The 13,165-nt window shown below is 38.2% G+C and overlaps 1 protein-coding gene across 4 annotated transcripts in view; it reads left to right on the top strand.

Moving 5' to 3' along the window:
* Positions 1 to 13,165, top strand: part of Stac (SH3 and cysteine rich domain) — a 133,681-nt gene that overhangs the window by 92,192 nt on the left and 28,324 nt on the right. For 3 of the 4 annotated variants that reach the window (XM_042666548.1, XM_042666549.1, XM_042666546.1), the window contains exons 7-8: positions 5,558 to 5,691; positions 6,866 to 6,954. In XM_042666548.1, the coding sequence (XP_042522482.1) occupies positions 5,558 to 5,691; positions 6,866 to 6,954 (223 nt within the window). The remainder of the gene's footprint in view (positions 1 to 5,557; positions 5,692 to 6,865; positions 6,955 to 13,165) is intronic. The other variant, XM_042666547.1, reaches the window with a different exon arrangement.

Here is a 13,165-nt window from a genome sequence, read left to right as displayed (position 1 = left end):
CTTCATTGGATCAGGGTTTTCCTGGAAAAGAAACAGAAAAAACAAGTGAAAACAAATTTCCTAGAAAAAATTTTTTTCAAAAAGGTCTTGGTTTATCACACATACTCAAGGATATTACAAATCTAGTATCATCTTAACTTTGCACTCAGGCAAAGAAATTTTGCCCAGAAATCAAAGAAAAAAGCAAGCTTTCAGAAAATGTATGCATTTTGAAATTTTAATCTTGCATTTAGTCCTCATTGGTTCTACATGTCAAATTTTATCTTGTTGCTAAAAAAAAAAAAGAAGAAATAACGGAAACAGATATTTAATGAGTCAGTTGACAGATACTTTTGGTTATTATACCTTTCTGATGGAAAAATTCCTATATTGTAGATGTATTTATAATGTGTTTTTGCAACACAAACTTAGGATCTAATAGGTAAGGATCTCTTTAAAAGCATAGAAGTTTCCCTTTCCAGCAAACAGAAGGATAGATGCACTGTGAAATCTCCCCCAGTTTAGCACTCCTAAAACTGCTAGGAAAGAGACCTAAAAAGAAATTTCTAGTTATGCAGTGCTGAATTGGCAGCAAAATAAGATAATTCTTTAGGATTTCGAAGTGATTAAAACATGTAAGTAGATAATCAGGGCAATGATTACTTGTGCACAGCACTGCTACTTCAGATGGAATCATACTAGATCCCCTGAATGAAGTTCAAGGACAAAACTTGAGGAAGTAAAGGGTAACAGTGTCAATGACAAACTTTTGGAAAAAATGCCAATACCCCCAAAAGACACCCATCCATCATGCCACCAGGAAAGGAGAATGTCTTCCAGAGGTATCAGTCTTAACTTGGGAGAAAACAGAAAGAAGGGAAGAGAGAGAGAGAGGAGAGAGAGAGAGAGAGAGAAGGAGAGACATGCATCACATATGGAGGGAGAGGAAGGAAGGAAGGAAGGAAGGAAGGAAAGAAGGAAGGAAGGAAGGAAGGAAGGAAGGAAAGGAAAGGAGGAAGGAAGGAAGGAAAGGAGGAAGGAAGGAAGGGAAAAAAGCAAAAGAAAACTTGTATATTAATGTATAAGAATGAACTTGAAGATGAAAAAGACGTTACTAGAGATACAAAACATCATTATATACATATATATTTCATCAGAAGATACAAATTCTGAGCAGGTATAGTGTTTCATGTCTGTAATCCCAGCTACTTGGGAGGTAGAAATAGGAGGTTTATGATTTGAAGCTAATCTAGGGAGGAGAGTTGAGAGGACCCTAGTGCAAATAATAAACTAGGCTTAGTGAAATATACTTGTACTCCCACTGCATATTTGGCATAGTAGGAGGATCAAGGTCTGAGGCCAGCCCAGGAAAAAATATAAAACCTTACCTTAAAGAAAAAATCTTTACATCAAAAGACTCCAGGCATAGCTAAAGTAGTACAGTGCTTGCCTAGCAAGTACAAGGCCCCAGTACTGCCAATTCAGATGGATGATAGATAAGATAGATAGATAGATAGATAGATAGATAGATAGATAGATAGATACTTTTATAGATAGATAGGTTATGAACTTGCACATAATTGATACAGTGCTTCACATTTAAGGAGAAAATTTTAAAAATCACTAGGAAAATTAATTAACATTGTGCTTCATAGTGAAAAATTTTCATACCTTTCACTCATTGGCATGTCAGACAGAGAGATTCAGTACTAATGTCAACAATCTGGTGATATGCTTGGCAATCCTAATCTAACTGACTTGAAAAGGTGGTGCCATCTAAATAGCAAAGACTTCATATTCATTTTTAAGAACACAAGGAACAATTATAAAAAATTCACCACCTATAGCTACTTAAAGATAATTTTTTAAGAAACCTAAAAAGCAAAAAAAAATTTTCCTACTAGACGATAGGACAAGCTTCATCCATTTCAAAGAATTTAACATTATCAGAACACATCTTTCTGTCCGTCATAGAAAGAAGATAAAAATACTCAAAAGTCAATAGTCAAAATGGCTGGGTGTGTAGTGCACTGTAGAGCATAGTCCTAGGGTATGGACCCCCCTGAGTTCCATCCCTAGTACTACAAAAGAAAAAATGGAAAAAGACCATGAAATCAATAACTTGGAAAATTTAAATATATTTTTAAAGTAATTAATACTTAAAATTAGAATAGATGGTAGACTAAGTAATAATTAACCGTCACACTTCTCAATGCACATAGATGAAAATGGAACCAGGTAACTTGAGGAGATGGGTAGGGTTGGGATAAATAGGAAAGAGAGAGAATGATATAAGGCATAACATTCATCATAATTTGACATGTTGAACTGAAACACATTTGTATAACTACTTTAAAAAATTTTTAAAGACTATGTCCTAACTTTGTGTGAAGGCATTAAAAGTATTCCACTCTAAAAGTATTTTTTCTACAAAGTAAGAAAGCAGACTGGAGGTATGGCTAAAGTGGTAAAGTGCTAGCAATGAGCAAGAAAGCTGAGTGAGAACGCAAGGCCCTGAGTTCCAGTTCCAGTAGTGGTACAAAGTAAGAAAGTCTGTGAAGTCATAAGCTATGAGCTATACTTGAAAGTCAGAAAATGAAATATAATAAACCCACCAAAATACAGGAAAAAGGCAACCATAAAGAGTATGGTTTATTTACAAACTAGGATAGATCAACAAATCCCCTGTGTTTTTTAATATCAAAGTTTATGATCTCCACAACTCTTTAAGAGATCAGGGAAAGTAAAACAGAAAGCAATAACAAAAAATGGCAATTGAAAAATTTGGGCTGGGAAGGTGGCTCAGTGGTAGAGAGCGCTTGCCTTGCATGCCCGAGGCCCTGGGTTCGATTCCTCAGCACCACATAAGCAAAAAGAAAAAAGCCGGAAGTGGCGCGGTGGCTCAAGTGGTAAAGCGCTAGCCTTGAGCTGAAGAGCTGAGGGACAGCACCCAGGCCCAGAGTTCAGGCCCCACAACTGGACCCCCCCCCACAAAAAAAATTGAAAAAATTTGTCTTAACCAAATTCTCCCCAAAAAACAACTTTTTTCTTAATAGGCTGACACCCAAAAGATATCAATGACTAAAGCCAGGCAAGAAATACAAGTAGAAAACTTGATTTGTTTCTGATCCTTATAGAAACTGAATCAATATTTAAGTTTTTACACAGTAAAAATACCAGGCCCAGACAAGTTTATAGATAAATTCTAGCAAACATTTAAAAGACTAGAAAATTTCCAGATTACATAAGTTCTTCCAAAGGAAAAAAATCAACAGGGGGAAGGGTGGCCGCATTCTCTGACTTGGTTTATGAGGTTCCCATACTGACTCCAAAACCAAACAAGGATGGAAAAGGGAAAATCACTGGCCAGACTGCCTCTTGAACATAGATACAGACATCTGAAACAAAACCCATTATGTATTTTTAAAGCACATTGCATAAAACCAAGTTGGGCTTATTCCAGGGGCTCAAATATGGGTCAATGTCAGATAGTTCAGTAATGTAATTTGTCACATTACAATGTGGAAGAAAGAAAAACCAAATCATCCTCTCAGGAAGCAATGGTGCACATCGGCTTTCCAGGTCTGTGAAGTCAAAAAAGGAAGGCAGAATGTAAGGAGAGAGAAAGAGAAAAGAAAACCCAGCCTCCAGAAAGGAGGCAAAAGATTTATTCTGCATCTTTAACTAAAGAAAATAGGCCTGAGTAATGGCATAAGCTTTGGGTATTTGTCATGAGTGAAATTTAAAAAAATTATTTTTCATAGAAGAGTTAGTATATTTTAGAAAAAGTTACTTTTCTCTTCTTCCTACAAATCAAAATCTTAAAACCAGCTTGAAAGAATAGATTTTAAAACTCATGTTATTTGCAACTGTATGTCTGAAAACACAGTTAAAGTCATTTCAAATAATTTCCAGCATAGTTCACAAAAATACTATACATTTTGAATCAGAGGGATAGTCAACAAAAAGCTAAAACAATATGAATTTACAAAAAAAACTTAAAAATCAATCCATTCTGAACTCCTTATGCAGTTTCCATTTTAGCCCCAATCCCTAATTTTCTAGGAAGATTCTCCTTGCATGTTCCCACTCAAATATTTAGCATCCTTTTAGAAATGTTCAGTTTTATATTGTCAAAATCAAGTCTTTATACCTGGGTCTCAAAGAGTGACACAATATCAGCAGATGTCTTTTAAAACTGGTAAACACCAGTTTGATTGAATGGCCAAATATTGAGGCCAACAAGGTCTTGTGGAACTGAGTTTATCTTCTAATTAGGCTTCCTCAGAGTAGTGGACTGTTCTCCATTAACTCTGCAGCTATAAACTGGGTGGAATAGATATTTAATAGGCTTCAGTGCATCTTTGGTGCCAACTCTATTTTAAGAACAGTAAAGATTCTCTACACACTAATGAAATAGACTGTGGCTTTTGTGGAATTCTTCTTTCCCGGGGCACATACCCTCTTTCTGCTGGCATTTTCTTGAAAAAGCTGAAGGAAAATAAAAGGGATAAATAAAGAAGTAATGGGTGATTTTAAATGCCACCTACAATGAAAAGAGCTGGGGCTGTGCATAGGCCTACCATCAATCAAAGCCCAGGGGAGGAGATATGGGAGTAGCCAATTGCTCTCTGGCCCATGCCACTCCTCTTCCGGGCCCCTCTCTTCAAAGTCTCTCTGCTTCTGTGACTCTCTTTTCACAGTCAAATAAACTTTCCCTGTCTAAATAATAAATACATGCAGAGATAAATGCATAAATAAAATGTCAACTCATCTAAAGGTTAGATTAAAATTTTAGACACTATAACTCTATTTGTATATATTGAGAAACATTTGTCATGTGTCATTTAAAGGAAGAAACATCTGGTAAGAATGGTAAAGCTAGGTTGTCACTGAAGGGAACCGGCTAACCAAACTCACCATATCTCCCACAGTGGTCCATGTGGACAGGGAAAACTGCCCATTTGAAGATGGTTTGTCCTCTATCAAAGGCCTTCTTCAATGTGGCTATGTACATGCAAAAGAAAGAACCATACATTCCAAGAATAAACTAAAATGATAAGGACAGTCCCAATGCATTGAAAGGAAGGGATCAAGGAAATGTTTTGAAGTTTGAAACTCAAGCCTTAATCTGCAAAACAGAACATAGATATCACTAAGGAGTTAAAATCAAGATATTGAGTATAAACCCCCAGATAGTAAAAGCAGTTCAAAGGCAAGTGAAGGAGATGATACCTCACCATCACCCCACTAACAAATGACTCAACACGTTCAGCATGAAAGAACAGCGTGCCCTACTCCTGAGAAGATGGCCAGATGAGACTAGTTAGTTGATGAGACACAGTTGCCCAGTGATGTTAAGGATGGGTGTTGGCCAGGTCATTAAGAGGCCATAGGCTTGCCGAGATGAGGGAAGCAGGCCATGGGAAAGGACATGAGGCAGAGTTACTGGAAGGAGGAAGACAGTGAGGATCAAGGGAGAAGATACAGTGCACAGAATAAAGAAACTGACCTCCTTCAGTCATGTTCCAAACATGGTGGCTGGATTCACAAGCACCTGCTCTCTCTTCTCCCTCAGTATTTACATATCCAGAAAATGGCACCGATGATTTCAGAGACCAAGCAAAGAACACAAACTACCACGTATCTGCAGAAGTCACAGAAGATAGATCAGACTGGAGTCCTCAGAGCAAACTGCAGGTTACTACCCAAGTGGGTTATCATATCCATTGCGTGGGTCCCAGACTACAATTGTGGGAAAATAAAATAGAATAATGTAGTGTGATGTTCCATAGCATAATAATGTGTCATATATAAACAGATATCACAAGGCACAAAAGGTAAAGATAAAGATTTCATTGTGATCTTTATATTTTGTCATAGATGTTCATCTAAGTTGACTCATGTATATACAAATTATAAAAATGGCAATATATGATTACATTGCATAAAAAGCATATATTTGTTATATTTTATATTTAGATGATCATATACATATCTATATACTTGTCATAAAATAAAGAGTATAAAACAACTGAGCTTTAAATAACAAATAGGTTAAAAATGATGCATACAGTCATGAGCAACTTTTGTTTCATAAACATATAGTATGTTTATTATGTCATATATGTAAATGTATCATGCAATTATATATTATGCCACATATCATTTAGCCTGTATATTATAAAATATGTGTTTCTATACCATTGAAATGTAATTTGTTAATAATGATAGCTAATATTTATATGACACAAGACTCTTAGAGTTGGTAATTTGGGACTATAATAAAACATGCCTCACAAGATTATGGTGATATTTAATACTGCTATTGGAAGTAATATGATGCCTGGTCATAGTAAACTATCAAAATCAGTAGCTTTCATTATTACTGTTGAAAGGTTTCATAATCAGTAGACATTGGTGCCTGACCTACCCTATCTCTGTCTGATGCCAACATCTGTGTTTTCCCCTCAATGTGAATAACAAAAAAAAAGCCACTTTTAGAAAAAAGAATTGCTTATTACTATTCACATATCCCTTTCTCTTTAGAGAGAATATTTCCATTCCTGGGGCTAACCCTGACATTTTTTTTACAAAGGCTCATATCAAAGAAAAAATTATGTGAAGAAAATTGCAATATTTCTGACAATGAGTTCCAAATAATTGTTTTTGAATGGTTCATAATAAAAATCTAACTCAGCTAAGAAATTAAAAAATAAACCTCAAGTTGAGAGAGAAAATACTAAAAACTGGTAGATACCTGAACACCTATGATCCCTCTGCTCAAATTCTATTATAGCAACTTTTCCATTTCCTAGTTTCATGCTTTCTTTTCTCCATCTCTTTCCCATTCCTTCTCTCACCTTCCTTTTATTTCCTCTTTCAGGGATCTCTTTCCAAAGACCCATTACAGATGAACACCTACGTTGCCTTGTACAAATTTGTGCCACAGGAGAATGAAGACTTAGAAATGAGGTAAAAAGAAATGAATGAATGAATGAAAAACAATGTTAAAGCCAAGGGTTTTCCTCCTGAACAAATAATTCCACATGTGCTTTAAAATAATGATTCTGAAATAGTATGTCCAGTGACTTGTGGGATTTATAAGGATTTCTGGGTCCCATGCCCAGAACATCTGGTTCAGTAGACTTGGCATCTCTGCTAGTCCATATGAAGATGCTGATGCTGCTAGTCTGAGGATTACATTTTGGGAAACCTTGCTTTAGTGCATGATCAGCAGAGTAGCGAATGGAAGTATGTATTATATACTTGACTTCTAGTAGATTCTGATAGAGAATCAAAACTATAATCCTCACACTAACTGATAGAGGAGCCAGGTGCTCCTTGAAAGGCTGAAATCTGAGGATACAGATTCAAAGCCAGAAAAGTCAGTGAAACTCTGATCTCCAATTAACCAGCAAGAAGCTGGAAGTAGAGGAGTGGTTCAAGTGATAAAGCACCAGCCTTGAGCGAAAAGTGGGGGGGGGGGAATCCAAATGAGAGTGCAAGGACCTGAGTTTAAGACCCAGTACCAGCACAAAAATAAAAAAATCAAGCAGTGTTAACTAGGGTTCTTATGCTTTATGGAAATTAAAATACAGAGGAAGAGAAGATGAGTTTTGTGTCATTATGAAATAGAACCTTGTTCTCTTCGCCATACCAGAAAGTTCCTGTTCTCTCAGGATAGAGTTCATCTAGGGTTCACAGCCTGCTTCTTATGTGACCTTAAGCCATTTACAAATATCTCACTACTCTGATACCCTCACTTATAAATTATTATTAGGGTTTTGTAAGGCTGAATGAAAAGAACAAATAACACGTGCATTGCTCAGGCATCATAGACATATTGTAATGAGAAGTTATTACAAGTATGTGTTGCTTTGTCTGTGTGATCCTGGTGTTCAAAATCATAGTTGCCTGCATGTTCAATCTGCTTGTTCCATTGGCTGGTATACCACATGAACCCTGATTGGACTGGTTATTTTAGAAAAGGAATCTAGCCAGCTTTACTCCCCGGGCTGGCTTTAAACTACAGTCCTCTAGATCTCAGCCTCCTGGGTAGCTAAGGTTATAATCAGGAGCCACAAGAACTTGGCTTTATTAAAGTATTTATAATATGGGGTCTATTGGCCTATCTCAAGGCAAAGGTCCTTTCTTCCATTCATGACCGCCAAGCCATGAATAACCTCAGAGGAAAGCTGCTGTATTTTCATATCCTATGGCAAAATACAGGAAGTTGTTTCTCCAATCAGAAGAGCTCTTGGAGAGTCAGTCTTCCCTCTTCTGAAAAGAATGGAGATAAATTAGCACTAAAAGCTATCAGACTGGCCACACACTGGGAAAATCGCCTTTAATTTTTCTGAAGTCCACACAGATCAAGGTACTGACCAGCACTGCCCTCAGCTGTTTAGGAAAGACACCCTAGAACTGGCTGGACCTCTCTACCTCTTCAAGTTGTGTCCTTTCCTGGACATGGTCCTTTACCTCAGTGAACTCAGCCTTCTCCCCCAAAGTTCTTACAGACAAAGAAAGCTACCAAAGAGCTCCAGCGAGTCCCCATTTTCTAGCTTCCGTCTGCCTTTTAGGGGTTACCCTCTGCAGCATACCCCCACCCCCACCCTGGTGATGGGCAGAAGTATTTGTCTTCTCTGCATCTGACAGCACACATAGGCCACACCCCAGAGTCAGCTTTGTTTCAGTAAAAATTGAAAGTCAGCTTCCAAGAGATTCTTGGGCCTTTCCAAAGTAGAGACAATTATGCTTTTATGCTTCTGAGCTTTCTCCCTCGTTGAATAAAATTGCCATGCTGATCTCACTGGCTGGAGTTGTAAACATTACCTGTGAGGAGGAGAACATGGCGTTTATCAAGTGGACCCTATTCTGTCAGAGGTTTGACAAGCTCTGTGAGTCAGAGCAGAGCCTGCCTGGGCTTCATTGCTGGGATGACGTCTTAGCTTCCATTTGCCATAGTTAATGGCCCTCCATTAACAATCTGTAGATGAAGACAAGGGTGATGTGTATTTTTTCCTTGCATATTGAGAACTCCTTGAGAATGATTATCTGCAAAAAATATCTGACGATTGTCAATTGAATAGGTCTTACACATTTTGTACAGGTAGTAGATACAATACTAGAAGAATATTCTGAAGCCATCCGATTTTAATAAGGAAACTCCTCTGGAGAAAAACCCAATGTTCCAGGGACCCTTGGGCGTGTCTAGCATCTGCTGGTGGTCGTAACTCTGTGTGCTTATTTGAGTTGGTTGCAGGCCATGAAAAGTCAAGTTGTCTGATCACAACTCGTGCATTTACAGTCTGCCTCAAGGCAAACAAGATTATTCATTCCCAAGAGTGAAATGTCCGCATTACATAGACGGCAAGATTGGAATGATAAATCATACTTACACTTTTTTTGCAAAGAGACTTAGGTTCCCATTTTAAACACTAGAAACTTGATTTAAAATGTGTAAGGTAATGCTCTGGGGATTGAGTATAACTTTTTGAATGAACTGAGCCTCCATGAATTATCTTTCTCTTGCTTCAAATCATAAAGAAAGAAAAAAAAAGTCTTTTTGATAGCATACCATTCTTATCTACTTGCATTCTGACCAAGGGAGCAGGCTGGGTAACAGGATATTTTATCCTCAGGAAAAAAATAAAAAGAACAAAGGAAATGAAATACAAGGAAAAGTTAGAAGCACGAACTCTGGGTAAAGAAGGCTCAAGTGGCAAAGTCAGTTATTATATAAAAACAGATGCTGGCTTCAACTAGCCTTCATTACAAATTTGCCTAATAATAAGGAAAGCCGAAGGCCATGGTCCACAGACTCTCCACAGATCTAGAGAGTTGGGTTCCTACCTGCCCACCGAACAACAGACAGAGTAGCTCAGCTCTCCCTCCTCCCACAAACTTGCCCTTTGAGAAATAATGTCACCATCTGCCCAAACCTCTGACCATCCACAGACGCTTCCCTATGCTTCCAGCATGGAATGTATTTGTTGTTCTTCCCTTATTTTCTTTGCCTAAAATCTCCCATACCCATCCTCAACTCATTTCTTATCCTGCCTGGATTGTTTATACAAGGCCTTGTCTGGCCTCTGTGTTTCTACCCTTCCATTTCCCTTTTACCCCTGCTCAGTGGGCCCTGCACTTGAGTGCATTCACTACGCAGTGGTCTCATAGGTCTCAATTTTATCTGGAGTCAGGTGGTGTAGAATCTTATACTACTTCCTCATTTCAAACAGTAAATTATGTACCTGCTTTGCTTTGCTCATACCAGCAATAAGGTTAATCAGATCTGTCCTTCTGTGATAGAGGTAATTGTAACTACAGTGCAATAACTGAACAATGTTAGTTCCAATCATGTCTAGTTAATATTCCAAAAGTAGATGTTTTCTTTGCAGAATTAAGAAATAAGAAACACAGAGACGAATATAGCAGCACGCATTCATTGAACATTAAATAATAAAAGTAGGAGCATCAGTTGGCCTGGATTTAAGTCCAAGCCAAGCTATTCACTTAGTTAGATGACCCCATGAATCCTGGAAAAGTTACTCAAGCCATCTGAGCCTCTATTCCTGGCCTCATGAAACTGCCTTAGTCCCACTCACAACACATATATTTGATCAAAACTCTACTGTCTTTGGACAAAGAACAGAGTATTTGTGGTGCACAGTTTATCTTCATCTTTGGTGGCCTCTGTTTCATTCTCATTGGCCTTCTTCCATTCCCCAAAGGGAAAGACCAGAATGACACCTACCAGGGGATTCTTTTCCAACTCTGACAATATTTGCATCAATTTGAGTAACTAATCTGAGTAATCCATTTCATTTCCTGCCACTCAGCTTGGTCCTTCCTAGGAAGACAGAACGAGGATAATATAAATAAAATATGGGATTTCATACCCAGGATGAAATGAAGTACAGAGTATATTTTAGGTACTTTGGCTTTCAACCTTACCTATTTTTATTGTATGTTTTATTTCATTGTCTTCTGAATAACCTCACTAACACTAGTGGAAAGATTCAGCAGAGACAAATCTCCCTCTGGCCTTTGAGTATCATCAAGGAGGATGTCTAACGAGTCCAATAATAAGGAGGCTGTGACACCCCGTGGTTATCTTTGGGATGGCTTGGCAGTCACTGGAGTGTTTTAAGTCAGTAGTTTTTGACTACGGACACCCAAGATGTGATGGGGTCCTACACAGGGTCTCCAAACCATTGCTGATGATCTAAGATCTGATAACATAAAGTGTCACACAGGTTCTTTATAGAACAGGTTTGTATAGCGGATAAGCTGTTACTAAACGTCTTAGACAATGGTCCTTAGAACCTTTACCATCAAGTTTTTAAGAACTCCAGAAGCTGGGCATTGTTGGTTCAGGCCTGTAATCCTAACTACTGAGGAGTCGGGGGAGGGGGAAACACCTGGAAATTACACTGTATGGACTTTGAGAAAATGCATAAGCAAAGCTCTTTGAAACACTACCTGAAATTCACAGTGGGCGGGGGGGGGGGGGTTGTTTGCTTTTTTTCTTTTTTGAGGGGGAATAATGGGGGATTGTGCTCGTCCTTGGGCTTGAACTCAGGGTCTAGGCTGTTTCTGAGTTTATTTACTCTTGGCTAGCGCTACCACTTGAGCCACAATTCCACTTCCAATGTGTGTGTGTATGTACAGTACACTCACATTTGCATATGCTTTCTCACACACAGAGTTATGTACACAACAAATTTAGCCATAAACTGACACACTCATAGGCATACACACATATAGACATACATATACTCATGCACATATTATTAGCCAAAGCTTAATAATTCACACTCAGATTCCTCACAAAAGTAAACTCTATCTTCAACACTTACAATGTAACTAGTCCCAATATCTTCACTGATTTAGGGTTCAGATATCTGTAAAACAAAGTTTTGGAGTCATTACTTCTTATTCACCTCATGGCACCTTTTCAAAAAATTAAATAGAAATGACTTTTATGGTTTTGCTGGTTGATATTTCACATAAATCGTCAGCAAGTATAAATAACTCCAAGCACGCATGTACTCTTGAAGCATTTTAGGGACTCAGAAACAAAAGATGAGAGTAAATAAAAATCAGAAGGTCCAAATGTTTATTTTAATGACCATGCCATGCCTACTGTAAAGAATCCAGTTTTGACTTTCCGCATCTAAGTCGTTTTCGTTTTTGTTAGTTCCCTTCAAACAGCTTTATATGATAATGGCCACTTTTCATAAGAAAGAAAAAGGGAAAGGGGGAAAAGCTTATAAACTAAGAAAACATAAGAGGGAACTTCTTTTTTCAGGATTATAAAATTCTCCAAAAGCTACAAATTAATTACCACTTCAGTGTCTGCCCAAACACCTACATTGGAGGGGAGAATCAAAGAAAAACACATCTTCTTTTAACCCCAACAAGGACATAGGTTGTGAATCATCTGATTACGAGAAACAAGTCTCAGATTTTCCTTGGGCTAATGAAAGCGGGCAATCACGTGTCCTCTGAGCGAATACTTAAAGGACCTTTAGAGAGGGGAGGGCCTGAATTCATCTACTCTGGACATTCTCAAAACCCAACTTGAAACTGAGCTGAAAGTGATTTTTAACCCTTGTTTGATTATTTCCAGGATTTGGTCTCAAAGAGTTGTTCCCTGTTCTCAAGGAGCTCAAGGGGGCATGGGCCTGGGATCAGCAGAATAGTAGACAAGCAGTTATAATGCAGTGGCAACTGTTTGAAGCAGGAGGTGTTGTGAGGCTATACCACACCTCAAAGAGGCATCAAAGCAGCCTTGGGAGGTTAGGGAAGGCCTTGAAAAGAAGCAGCATCAGTGCTAAGCCTCCAGAAAGAAGAGATGTCATAAGCACTTGTGAAGCCAGTCCCCCATGGGGAAAAGATGTGGAAGAATGGCCTGAACTTCAGAACAAGAAATACAAAATGATAGCAGGGGCTCACACCTGTAATTCTTGCTACTCAGGAGACTGAGATTTGAGAACCACATTTCAAAGCCAGTGCTGACAGGAAAGTCTGTGAGACTCTTTTTCTCCAGTTAACTACCAAAGAGCTGTGGAGTGAGCTATGGCTCAAGTGGTAGAGTGCCAGCCTTGAATGAAAAAACTAAGTTAGGATAGCACTCAGGCTTTGAGTTCAAGCCCCAATACTGGCACCACAAAAAAGG

This window comes from Dipodomys spectabilis, unplaced genomic scaffold (genome assembly GCF_019054845.1).
Source record: "Dipodomys spectabilis isolate Male_0828 unplaced genomic scaffold, ASM1905484v1 ptg000365l, whole genome shotgun sequence".
Lineage (NCBI taxonomy): Eukaryota > Metazoa > Chordata > Mammalia > Rodentia > Heteromyidae > Dipodomys > Dipodomys spectabilis.
This window is presented reverse-complemented; position numbering and strand designations above follow the sequence as displayed.